This window comes from Callionymus lyra, chromosome 14 (genome assembly GCF_982586985.1).
Source record: "Callionymus lyra chromosome 14, fCalLyr1.hap1.1, whole genome shotgun sequence".
Classification (NCBI taxonomy): Eukaryota; Metazoa; Chordata; class Actinopteri; order Syngnathiformes; family Callionymidae; genus Callionymus; species Callionymus lyra.
In genome coordinates, this window is record NC_141831.1 from 17,590,535 (window position 1) to 17,602,516 (window position 11,982).

The 11,982-nt window shown below is 41.3% G+C and overlaps 2 protein-coding genes across 3 annotated transcripts; one reads left to right on the forward strand and one right to left on the reverse strand.

Annotated features, from left to right (window-relative positions):
• The first annotated feature begins 117 nt into the window (after window positions 1-117).
• Window positions 118-8,065, forward strand: LOC148066232 (lymphocyte cytosolic protein 2-like). Of its 2 annotated transcripts, none has more exons than XM_087807684.1 (19): window positions 118-285; window positions 370-432; window positions 3,398-3,444; window positions 3,502-3,567; window positions 3,644-3,675; window positions 3,735-3,769; window positions 5,143-5,308; window positions 5,374-5,444; window positions 5,504-5,651; window positions 5,716-5,738; window positions 5,811-5,830; window positions 6,473-6,526; window positions 6,581-6,599; window positions 6,656-6,665; window positions 6,725-6,791; window positions 6,846-6,930; window positions 7,547-7,621; window positions 7,678-7,827; window positions 7,888-8,065. In XM_087807684.1, the coding sequence occupies exons 1-19, from the start codon at window positions 214-216 to the stop codon at window positions 8,044-8,046; spliced, it is 1,362 nt and encodes a 453-aa protein (XP_087663810.1). In that variant the 5' UTR covers window positions 118-213; the 3' UTR covers window positions 8,047-8,065. The 2 variants fall into 2 exon arrangements, with proteins under 2 accessions (XP_087663810.1, XP_087663812.1); XM_087807686.1 differs by having other exon boundaries at window positions 3,738-3,769.
• Window positions 8,060-11,315, reverse strand: nhp2 (NHP2 ribonucleoprotein homolog (yeast)). Its single transcript, XM_087807687.1, has 4 exons — window positions 11,057-11,315; window positions 10,108-10,177; window positions 9,927-10,032; window positions 8,060-8,378 (listed from the first exon to the last, which is right to left on the reverse strand). The coding sequence occupies exons 1-4, from the start codon at window positions 11,211-11,213 to the stop codon at window positions 8,253-8,255; spliced, it is 459 nt and encodes a 152-aa protein (XP_087663813.1). The 5' UTR covers window positions 11,214-11,315; the 3' UTR covers window positions 8,060-8,252.
• Window positions 11,316-11,982: the final 667 nt, after the last annotated feature.

Here is an 11,982-nt window from a genome sequence, read left to right on the forward strand (position 1 = left end):
CTGCCGTGATAAGATTCACAAACATCATTTAGACTCGATGAGTCCCTTTTTTATTCGACACTTCTTCTTTGTGGTCACGGAGGCGGACTGAGGAGGAGGGGGGTTGAGTGTTTCCTTTTCCGGAGTAAAGCTGTGATACAGAAACAGGAAGAAGAAACAACGACAAGTCGGTTTTTCTGGTCACAGTTTCAAGTAGAGATACGGAGTTTGACCATGAGCCGAACGCCGTCGAGGTCAGAGGTGAGCGGCTGGAGCCCCATGGAGCTCGCCCACTACCTGAGACAGGTGAGTCACTTTCGCTGCGGCGTGTTCGCACCGCGGACTCGGAGTCCAGAATCCACAAATAGACGATGAACTCTCTTCTCTCAGATGAACCTCACCGGATGCGACACGGTCGTCGTCAAGAACTCCATCAGTGGGAGCCGATTCCTGGTCAGTTGAACCCCCAACATCCTGTTTTTTTTTTTACGCTAACCTTATTGATATTTTAAAAGACAATTAATGGAAATAGTCACAGATTTTGTTTTGTTTATTTTTGTTTTGAGATGTAATGTCCGGCCTTTAGATGCCAGCAGTCGTTGGGTCTTTTGCAGGTAAAGCAACAATGCAGTCCCTGCAATGATTGAGGATGAGAGGATACAGTCGACTCCAGCAGCTTTTAAGGCTGATGTTTGAACATATTCTGGTTCTAAAACAAATGAAAACAGTTATGACTTTGTGGACTGTAAATTCCGCAACACCATAGTCAAGTACTCGGAAAATACTTCATACTCTACAATATCTAAATACGTCGTATTGTTTCCCCTGTATGATGATGCATATCCTTTTAAGAGATTACTGGCAATACACACCCACACAAGTCAACAGTTAATCGTTTGGGGGGGAGTTTTTAAGTAAAAGTAACAAATAAGTTGTTGATGTACATCAAAACGTTTGAACCAAGTAAATTAAAACTTATTTTACTTTTGAAATGGTAAATTAAAGAGAATTAATGTTAAGTAGCTCTTAGAGTAGTAAGAAGTAATGGTAGTAAAGTATCAAACCAGCATCAATTAAAAAACTATTAAATTGAAACCTACTTTTATTTTTAGTCCAAAAAAGAAGAGATCAGAACTTGCAGCTTGAGTTTTACCTGAAATAAAAACCTTAAAGTTTTCCAGAGATTAAAAAAAATTTGTTTGCTGAGCAACATTTTGGTTTCAAAACAAATGAAAACAGATACGATTTTGTCAAGAGTCATGTGCTCTGTAAAATCCAGAGTCAGGCACCTGGAGATTTGATATAAATATATCCCCTTCTTTGTACAGTATCAAAATACATTGCAATATATCATATCTTTGCTATATCGTGAATAGTATGGTATCTCAAGATCCTTTCCAATACAAAGCCCATCTTGTGTTGCCGTGGTGACGGATTAATCAGATGAACCACTTAAAAATATACAGTCACACGACAAGTTAATTTTTTCATAAGATGTAAGTGAATCAGCAGTCGACTCTCAACCAGGAAGTTGTTTAAGCCCGAGACCCTGTGGATCCCCTCGCCCACCAGTTGTGCCCTCAGACGTGCCTTCTATTGCTGTGTCTTGTGCACTGAAGAGGTTTTTAGAAAGGAGTGTGCCATTACATTTTCTCAGGGGCCACATAATATACTGTGACTGTTGTGAGCGACCGTCAAGCCAAAAGCAAAAAAAAGAAAATTAAACATCAGTACAAAAAAAGGATTAACAAAAGTGAATCCAAACATGTCAATAAAGTATTTAATTCAATTCAATTCAAATGTCTTATCATATCACAAAGTTATCTCAGTTGAAGTAAGACTATAGTGGAGAAAGGAAAAACAGATCCAGCAACACAACAATGAGAAAATAACAGAGTGGCGTGGCTGAGGAAAAACTTCCTTTTAGAAGGCAGAAACCACGAGTAGAACCAGACTCATTGTTGACAGCCTCCTGCTGTGACCGACTGCAGAGTATAGAAGAGTCCATGGAGGTGCTGGATAGCTCTGGATCCGATGACGCAGTGGTGATTCAGGCAGAGCCCGAGTCAGTCATAATTATAGGCTTTTTGAAAAGTAAGGTTTTAAGAGAAGTTTAAGGTTTTTAAACATAGAGAGGGTGTCTGTCATCCGGACTGAAGCCAGTAGTTGTTTTCACAGTAGAGGGGCTTAAAAACTGAAGGTCCTGGCTCCAAATCTATATTTAGAGATTTGTAGTATAACTAATAGATCGAGTTTAGGGATCGTAAGGAGGGTTGATAAGTTTGGATTAGATCTTGAATGTATGTTGGTGCATAGTTCTGAATGAGCTGAAGAGTTCTGAGAGACTTTTTTTGGACATCCTGACAGAAGAGAGTTACAATTGTCCAGCCTGAAGGTAACAAAAGCATGGATGAGTTTCTCAGCAGCGTCCAAAGGATGTGAAGGTGGAAGTAATTGGTCCGTGAGATTTGTTTTATGTGTGAGTTAAATGTCCTTGTCAAAGCACATACCCAGATTCTTTACAGTGGTGCTAGTAGCAGGAGCAAGTCCATCCTGGAAAGCTAGATCATTAGTTAACGAGTGTCTGAGATGTTGTGGACCAACTAGTAACACCTCAGTTTTGTCCGAGTTCAGTAAAATTAAGTTTTTGGTCATCCAGGACTATATCTGTAATACAGGACTGTAGTTGTGTTAGCTGATTTCTTTCATCTGGCTTCATGGACAAGTAGAGTTGGGTGTCATCAGCATAACAGTGAAAGTTTATAGAGTGTCTTCTGATCAAGTCCCCTAGTGGGAGCATATAGATTGTGAATAGGATTGGACCAAGAACAGAACCTTGTGGGATACCATAGCTGACCTTAGTGTGTGTTGATGAGAGGTGGTTGACATGTACATAGTGCTTTCCATCTGTTAGGTAGGATTTGAACCAGTTTAGAGCAGTTTTTAACCTCTGCCGAAGTATTTGGTGTCAACAGTGTCAAATGCACTGAGATCTAGAAGAACTAGAACTGAAACACGGCCCTGATCAGTGGTCATTAGCAGGATGTTACTAACTTTTACCAGGGCGGTATCTGTGTTGTGTGTTCCCTCAAAACCGGACTGAAAAACCTCAAATTAATCGTTGTCATGGAGATAATCACAGAGCTGACTCGTAAACACGTTCTCCAGACTTAAGAAACCATTAATATCAACGTGGTATAAAATAACCTTTTTCACAAAATATTTTCTCAATATTCATTCAAATATTTTTGAGGGGAAATTAGTCATTTTAAAAATCACCCTTTTTTAAAAACCTTTTTAAAGTTATCTTCATAAATATCTTGAAGCTTGTCAATAACAATATTGTCTTCTTAAATCCATGGTTATTATTTCTTCTGTCCGTCCACACAGTTGTGATGCAGGTTGTTTTCTCCTTCAGGATCTGAGTGAAAACGATCTCCAAAAGTTTCCCAAGCTCTGCACTCCGTAAGTGTCCATGTCGTCTGTCCTTGTTTCCATGGCAACGGCTGTGTGTCTGTGCAGGTTAATCTGCAAGATCAGCACCGAGATCAGCCGGAAGGACCAGTCGAGAAGATTCTTCCCCAGAAGGTTTTTATTTTCAAATGTCACGTTGTGTTAGTGTTGTCGACACACGTTCTGAGTTTGTGTGTCTCCTGCTGACCAGGAGTCCCGCCCCGATGAAGTACCTGGACCCAGGTGAGACCGGTCTGAACCCCTCGGACAATCAAACTGACATGTCCTCTCTTGCTTTCCAGCAGAACACAGCCTGGGCTGGGCAGACGACGAGTTTGTAAGTCATAACTTTTTTATTTTAACATGAGGTTTTTTTTGTGTATGTGCAAATTTTTACTGCATCAGAGGAACACGTTTAGTTTGTTAAACATGTTTATGTCATGATATGTGTTATTTAATTGTAGATATACAGAATTTACTCATCAAAATATATAATTTCACTTCACTGCAGCTAGCACTGTTAGCCACTAGCTAAGGTTGTTAGAGTTAGTTAGGTAAGGTAAGGTAAGGTAAAACTTTATTGATCCTTCAGGAGGTCTCCTTTAGGAAATTGTTTTTTCCCAATAGCCACAGAAAATACAGCAATTTTTCATAAAAAATAAATCAAAATAAAATAAGAACAAAGAGAAATAAAGAGAAATAACAAGATGATACAATCTAAGTCTAAATAGGTAGAGTTAACCGTTTATTATTATTATTATTCAAAGATTAATTGTAACCGTTTGTATGTTCCATGTGTTAAAAGTAAATAGATCAAAAAGCTTGGAAACTTGTCTGCTAGAGACCTTGGCTCCTGTTGTCTTTGAACTTGCAATTGATATGGTGTGGTTTATAAAATTCTAAGAACAACGTGTTATTTCTTTCTTTTGCAAAGAATTAAACATTGTATTGGAAAGAAAGATAGTTTAGAACCAAGAGCATCATAAATGTCCTAATAATAAAATAAATCAATAGTTTAGAGCAACATTGACAGGTTTGGTCCTGAAGTTTCAGGCATCGATTGCTTTGGTCTGTTTAAGTTTTCTTACCACTTCATCGGACGGATGCACTTGGTTTATATATTGGCAACAACATTTTTAGATGAAATGTGGAAATATGAAAATGATTTATATTTTTTCAACAAGTTCAACATTAGAAACTAGATAATTAAATGTACAAATAGTTACAATATTAAAATAAGAAACTTTTTTTAGATTTAGATTGAAGAAAAACTAAAGAAATAGAAATGTATGATTAAAGTAATGAGAAAACACAGAAATAGCAACTTTGTTTGACATAAATAAAACAAGATGTCATGTATTTATTGTTATTCATATATTAATGCGTAGTTTAATTAATTTAGCTTTTTTTGTTGAAAATGTTGGAGCTTCATGGAGAAGATGTTGTTTTAAAAATGAAAAAAACTACTTTTTATTTCATTTATTTTTCTAAGTAACAAATAAAAACAGAGTTATTACTTTTTAAACTACATCTTATAAGAGAAGAGAAAAACCGTGAACGGGGGCGAACAGAGGAAAACCTTCCTTTTAACAGGAAGAAACCTTGAGTAGAACCAGACTCTTGACTCTTCAAACTTCCGCTACACTTTTCAACACATATTTAAAAATTGACACTGAAGGTTTCCAGAATGACCTTGGTCTGTGTCTGCAGGACGACGTCGGGGACTCGAGCAGCGACGAGAACGACTACGTGGATCCCAACAGCAGCGAGGACGACATTGAGGAACATTACGAGGACCCGCCCACGGAACTTTGCGAGGATCTGAACCATCTGCGCGTAGGAAGTGGCGCCAAGTTGGGCACCGGCATTTACAGCGGTAGTTTGGTGGTAACCATGGTAACGGACGGATGAAGTGATGAAACTTGTGTGATCCTCACGTAGACAAGCAGGACCACCAAGCCTCGGCCAAACCCCCCGATGTTCTGCCCCGACCCCCCACTCATTCCCTAACTGTGAGTCTGACTGTGTCGCAGGAGGTCAGCGAGGTCATTCACACGTGTCTTGTTTTCAGAGGGACTCCAGGAGAGAGGCGCCCCCACATGTGCGTAATCTGCAAGCACCGTCTCGCGTCAGACCCGAAATTCCGTCCGGTCTGGAGAAGCCGCAGATATTCCGTGATAAAAAACCAGGCCGGGAACCTGCACCGTCGGCTTTATCGGGTAAGACTGTTTGTTGTCATGACGACGCTGTTTCGCTTGTGTATCAAGTGTTTTTTCCTCTTAGGTGCCCGTATTAAGACTGCCGAGGTAAGTCACTTCCAGTAGTTTGTTGACATCACACGTCTCTCCTCAATGGTCACTTTTGTTTCTCTCTTGCAGCCGCGCAGAGGCTCCAACAGGTGAGGCACAGTTTTTACAATTTCAAATTACGTCTCTAAGAAATGGGATAAATGACACATGAAAAACATGTGAACACAAAGAAAAGATAAATAGAAATAGAATAACCGCGACATTCTTTCACTTCAAAAAGTTGGAAAAAAAGAATTCCTGAAAAATGAACATCCCTTAATGCCATACAAACCAAAGACTGTGTGAGCACAAACAAATGTTAGTGAAATCTCAGAAATGTGATTTAAAAAATAATTATAATAATTTTAACTTTTAATTGTAATAGATTTAAAACAAATTATCCTCTAAAATGGATTTTTTTTTAGCTAAAGCAGAGATCAGGTCCAGAAAATGTGAGGACAAATATTCTTTACAATAATTTAAAAAAAATGTCTCAAATCACGATAAAAACGGCTTTATTTCATCAAAAAGTTGTGAACAAATGCTCAATTTTTTAAATGAGGGAAAATGCAGAAAAACTAAATACCAAAAATAACCATCCAGGAAACTAGAAAAAAAAGCTGTGAAAACCACAGTTGATGTCTTGACGAACCATTTGAACAAAAAAAGTTTGAAAAAATGTCCCATAAATGAAGTCAGACGACAGATGTTGAATTTTGCAAGAACTGATGATGAAGGTCTCTGGTCCTCAGGGCTCAAATGGAACTTCCTGGTCTTCAGCCTCACAACAAAGCTTGGACCGGAGGGTGAGTGGCTCTGCTGCTGGTGCTTGAGTGAAATCTAACTCTCGTTTCTTCCAGGTATGAAGAGGATCGACAGGTGAGTGAGAGACTCCAGTGATGACGATAACGATGATGAAGGATTGTTTCTCACAGGTACAAAACGGTGAGTTCTACTTCAGTGTCACTCAGATGAATGGACGTAACATGTCATGTCACGGTTAGCGAGCAAACGAAGCACCTTCCCGCCGCCGCGCTGCCGCCCTGCTGAAGTCCTCAGCCAGGGAAACAGGTAAAGGTCACGACCTTCATTCGAGCCACGAGTCGCTCAACTTGTCCTCAACAGTTTACCTGTCAAAGCTGCTTCTCCTGTGCCCGGTGAAGTGTCGGGACGTCGAGCCACGAGCCAGCAGGTGAACACTGGAGCTCAGGTATTTGGAATCAGTGTCAATATTTGATAACATTTTAAATGTTACTTGTTTTTTGGAATCACTGAATTTAATATATAATATATTCTAAGGGTGATGGAATAAAAAAAAAAGGTTAAACGGTTTTATATTTAATTTCCAATTACTCAAATAAAACTGATGTATATTAAATACTTGTTTAAAATGTTGATAGAATAGTTCCACCAGACAAAACCAATAGAGTACCGAGTTACTTGATCATGTGTCACAAAGTCACATGATAGTCTTCGCCTCACTGGATTGGCCAAGTAGCTTGGTACTTATACCACTGTATTCTACTTTAAAGGCCATGAATAAAAACAATTCAATTTGAAATTTAATTAACTCTAATATGAAATTAAGTTTATTACCTTTTCTTATCCCACCATTCAATATACAAATAACTGAATTAAATAAAAACTAATCCAACCTCTTAATATAGATATAATGGATTTAAATGTTTTTTGTTAAAGAATCTATACTTAAAACAATTTTTAATTAAATAAATTCAAAGCTTTAACATTTGAAATGTAAATACTTTCATAGATATACCTGTATATATATATACCTGTATATATACAACCACACAAACTCTGTTCAGGACCTGGACAGCCGCTGGTACGTCGGAATATTAAGCAGAATAGTAGCTGAAGGACATTTGCGAGACGTCAACAAGGTAACAGACGTGGAAGTGACTCGTGCCATGAACCTGAACACCGCTTCTGTTCCCAGGACGGCTCGTTCCTGGTCCGGGACAGCACCAAGAAGCTGGCGAGTCAGCCCTTCACGCTCATGGTTCTGTATCACAACAAGGTCTACAACATCCAGATACGAGCTCAGGGCCACATGTTCCAGCTCGGAACCGGACTTAAGGTCCAGGAGGTAACTAGCAACGGTCTGAAGTGAACTGGTCTGAACTGGTGTTGACAGACGTGTGTTTAGACGTTCCCCAGCGTCAGTGACATCATCCAGCACTACTCCACGACTCCTCTGCTTCTCATCGACGCCAAGAACCGCGGTGCGGGCCAACAGAACCAGTGTGTTCTGTCACACCCGGCGGGACGACACGCCGTCACTCAAACGGGCCGAACTTATCAATAAACACAGATCACTCTTCAAAGTTGACGTTTTATTTTCCTACTTTCATCTGCAACAAATTCTCTGTAGGAAAAAAAATTGTAAACTGACTGAAGACAGTTCTGTTCGAACCAGTAGCAACTGGTAAAGTAAAAGTCTGAATGTTGTAATGCAGAGAAGAAAGTCGTTTATCAACACAAATAAAAAAAACAAACAAGTGTCCAGGTGTGTCACAGAGGTTTGGGCAGAGCCGTCACCTGTTCCACACACTCGTCGTACACATCCTGATAGTCTGCGTGAGGTTTGATCAGAATCACACACGTTGGCCGCTTGGACCCCGCCGACGACCCGAGATCCTGCGAACATAGAAAGTTACAAACAAGAGAACGTTAGCACCGAGGAAACGTTAGCACGGACTGTTAGCGTCAAGAAAACACTGGGGGCATGGGCTGTTAGCGGCACGGGCTGTTAGCGTCAAGAAAACGGTGGGGGCACTGTCTGTTAGTGGCACGGGCTGTTAGCGGTAAGAGAACGCTGGGGGCAAGGACTGTTAGCGGCACGGGCAGTTAGCGGCAATAGAACGCTGGGGGCACGGGCTGTTAGCAGCAATAGAACGCTGGGTGCACGGGCTGTTAGCGGCACGGGCCGTTGGCGGCAAGAGAACACTGGGTGCGCAGGCTGTTAGCGGCACGGGCTGTTAGCGGCAATAGAACGCTGGGGGCACGGGCTGTTGGCACGGACTGTTAGCTCCAAGAGGATGTTAGCGTCACAGTCTGTTAGCGCCAATAGAACGCTGGGGGCACGGGCTGTTTGCGGCACGGGCTGTTAGCGTCAAGAAAACGGTGGGGGCACTGTCTGTTAGCGGCACGGGCTGTTAGCGGTAAGAGAACGCTGGGGGCAAGGACTGTTAGCGGCACGGGCAGTTAGCGGCAATAGAACGCTGGGGGCACGGGCTATTAGCGGCACGGGCTGTTAGCGGCAATAGAACGCTGGGGGCACGGGCTGTTGGCACGGACTGTTAGCTCCAAGAGGATGTTAGCGTCACAGTCTGTTAGCGGCAATAGAACGCTGGGGGCAAGGACTGTTAGCGGCACGGGCAGTTAGCGGCAATAGAACGCTGGGGGCACGGGCTATTAGCGGCATGGGCTGTTAGCGGCAATAGAACGCTGGGGGCACGGGCTGTTGGCACGGGCTGTTAGCGGCAATAGAACGCTGGGGGCACGGGCTGTTGGCACGGACTGTTAGCTCCAAGAGGATGTTAGCGGCAATAGAACGCTGGGGGCACGGGCTGTTAGCGGCACGGGCTGTTAGCGTCAAGAAAACGGTGGGGGCACTGTGTTAGCGGCACGGGCTGTTAGCGGTAAGAGAACGCTGGGGGCAAGGACTGTTAGCGGCACGGGCAGTTAGCGGCAATAGAACGCTGGGGGCACGGGCTATTAGCGGCACGGGCTGTTAGCGGCAATAGAACGCTGGGGGCACGGGCTGTTGGCACGGACTGTTAGCTCCAAGAGGATGTTAGCGTCACAGTCTGTTAGCGGCAATAGAACGCTGGGGGCACGGGCTGTTAGCGGCACGGGCTGTTAGCGTCAAGAAAACAGTGGGGGCACTGTCTGTTAGCGGCACGGGCTGTTAGCGGTAAGAGAACGCTGGGGGCAAGGACTGTTAGCGGCAATAGAACGCTGGGGGCACGGGCTGTTGGGGGCACAGACTGTTAGCTCCAAGAGGACGTTAGCGTCACAGTCTATTAGCAGCAAGAGAACGCAAGGGGCACGTTCTGTTAGCGAAACAGGATGTTTGTCACTTCCCAAAAAGTGAGGTATAAAAATATCAAATGGAAGGTTAGCATCAGCAAAAAGTTAACGTTAGCAACATGGCTTTGACAGCGTCACTTCATCACGACCTACCGCTTTGGAGGGCACGTAGACGTATGGAATGTTCCTATCCTCACACATGACTGGCAGGTGGCAGTACACTTCGATGGGCAGAATGTCGCCGGCCATCACCACCACACTGCAACAAGTGAAGTCATGAAGAGTGAGACTTGCTGCGACTCAGTTGAATCAACATGAAGACATTTACACTCACCCTCGCTCTCCTTTGTTGATGAACTTCTGAACCTCCTTCACGCCTCTCCGGATGTTCTTCCCTACAGCGGCTGAGATTACAAACAAATGGTAACTAGGTGTTAGAAATTATTGATACAGTGATGAATAGCATTTTGTTTCGCATAGTACATTGTTGATATTAAACAGTACTTATTTTTTAACCCTAATTATTTTATGGTTTACATTTCAATTCAATCTGTTTATAAGATAATAATTCGACTTCTTACATTTTCAATTAAAATGCAACTATTTACACATTTCTTACAATTAAAGTAGTTAAGACAACAAAAGTCATGTGGTCTATAAATATTGTTATCAACAATACTACAAATATATTGTTGTTACTACAGTATTACAATATATCGTATCATTGATCCTGTATTGTGATAACCATTATATCACCAGATTATTGCAAATACACACACCCCCCCTAGTGGCAACTATGGTCCATATCATACCTGGGGGCCCAATGTGACCCTTTGTATTTATGTGGACCACATGTTGTCCAACATCATGTGGAAACTTACAATATTATTATATTTTTAAAAGGGTCTCTAAATTTGACAATAGTTTGTTTGAGGCCCTTTGTCCACAGACTTTGTCAGTTTGGTGAATATTTATTGCCTCTAATAGACTTAAGTAAAGTAATATTTATAGTGAAAATAAAAGATTGGGGAAAATTGCTTGATATTAGATTTAAAAAAAAAAAAAAGACTAAAAAAAATAAAGGCAACAAAGAAGTTATTATAGGAATGTATTGTGTTGTTTTAAATGTCCTAAATGTTAAGAGCTAAATGTTTGTTTAGCAAAAATAAAAATGTTTTCTTTAGCATTTTTGCCTTTAAATAGTTGGACATCATCGGACGAACAGACGTTGTAGTTTAGATATAATCTTAACTCACGGTTGTAAGAATTTAACCGGATCCTACCTTTCTTGACGCACTTGTAGAGCTTCTTGCTCAGTTTTTTGGGGGCCAGTGGGTCACTGATCTGGTTCAGCTTCGGGGGGACAGACTCCAGAGGCAGGGTCGTCTCTCCGGCGTCCTCCTCTTCAACCGAGGTCTTCTCCTTCTTTGTTTTGCCCATTTCTTGTCCGTTTAAACACAGAACGTGTGGCCGAGTGTGGAGAGGTAAACTAGAGCACGTGCTAAGACTCGCCTGTGGAAGCGTTTTGGTCGCAGGGCGTGTGACGTCACTACGGCACATATCACTGGACAATTAAAGGATACTTTTTTTTTTTTCGTCTGCTGGTTTAAAAAGAGATGAAACTGTAGAAATATAAACTTTTCTTTCAAGAAAATATTCTATAAACTTTAGAAATAAAATGACAAGTCATATAACAGCAATAACTTTGCGTTGGATTGAGATGCACGACCGCCATCATTACTGTGGGTAGATTTTTTTTTTTTAAACCATTCTTTTAAGATTGATAATTTTTGTTTGGTACTTTATTCGTCTTAGCACTATTAATGTTTCTAAACTTGACAGGTTCGAACAGTCAGGTTCAGCCACACGTACTATCCACGCACCGTCCGCACACACTCCAGCGCACGTAGATGACGTCACCTTGACAACTTTTCAGTCCGAAAAATATTAAATAAATCAAAATAAAGTCTAAATAGCGTCTCTTCACTTAACTTAAGTTATTAAGCTCACTGGCATCTATACATGCAAAATATGAAAATGTGAATTAAATAATAAATATTATATCTGCGTCTCAACATTTCTTTTATTTTTATACATACACATTATATCTGTCGAGTGGTCAATTGGTTAAAAGGTTTCTACTAAAAAGTTTGAATCTAAAAAAAAAGAGACCCGAAAGAGTTTTGAATATAAATACAGACTAGTTAAA

Bases quoted from the DNA above. Each gene is read 5' to 3' on its own strand.
- LOC148066232 (XM_087807684.1), top strand. From the start codon at position 214: ATGAGCCGAACGCCGTCGAGGTCAGAGGTGAGCGGCTGGAGCCCCATG. The intron at 3,568-3,643 runs GTTTTTATTTTC...CCTGCTGACCAG, and splicing joins AGAAGATTCTTCCCCAGAAG to GAGTCCCGCCCCGATGAAGT. The intron at 5,831-6,472 runs GTGAGGCACAGT...TCTGGTCCTCAG, and splicing joins CCGCGCAGAGGCTCCAACAG to GGCTCAAATGGAACTTCCTG.
- nhp2 (XM_087807687.1), bottom strand. From the start codon at position 11,213: ATGGGCAAAACAAAGAAGGAGAAGACCTCGGTTGAAGAGGAGGACGCC. The intron at 10,178-11,056 runs GTAGGATCCGGT...TTGTAATCTCAG, and splicing joins CTACAAGTGCGTCAAGAAAG to CCGCTGTAGGGAAGAACATC. The intron at 10,033-10,107 runs GTGAGTGTAAAT...CACTTGTTGCAG, and splicing joins ATCAACAAAGGAGAGCGAGG to TGTGGTGGTGATGGCCGGCG.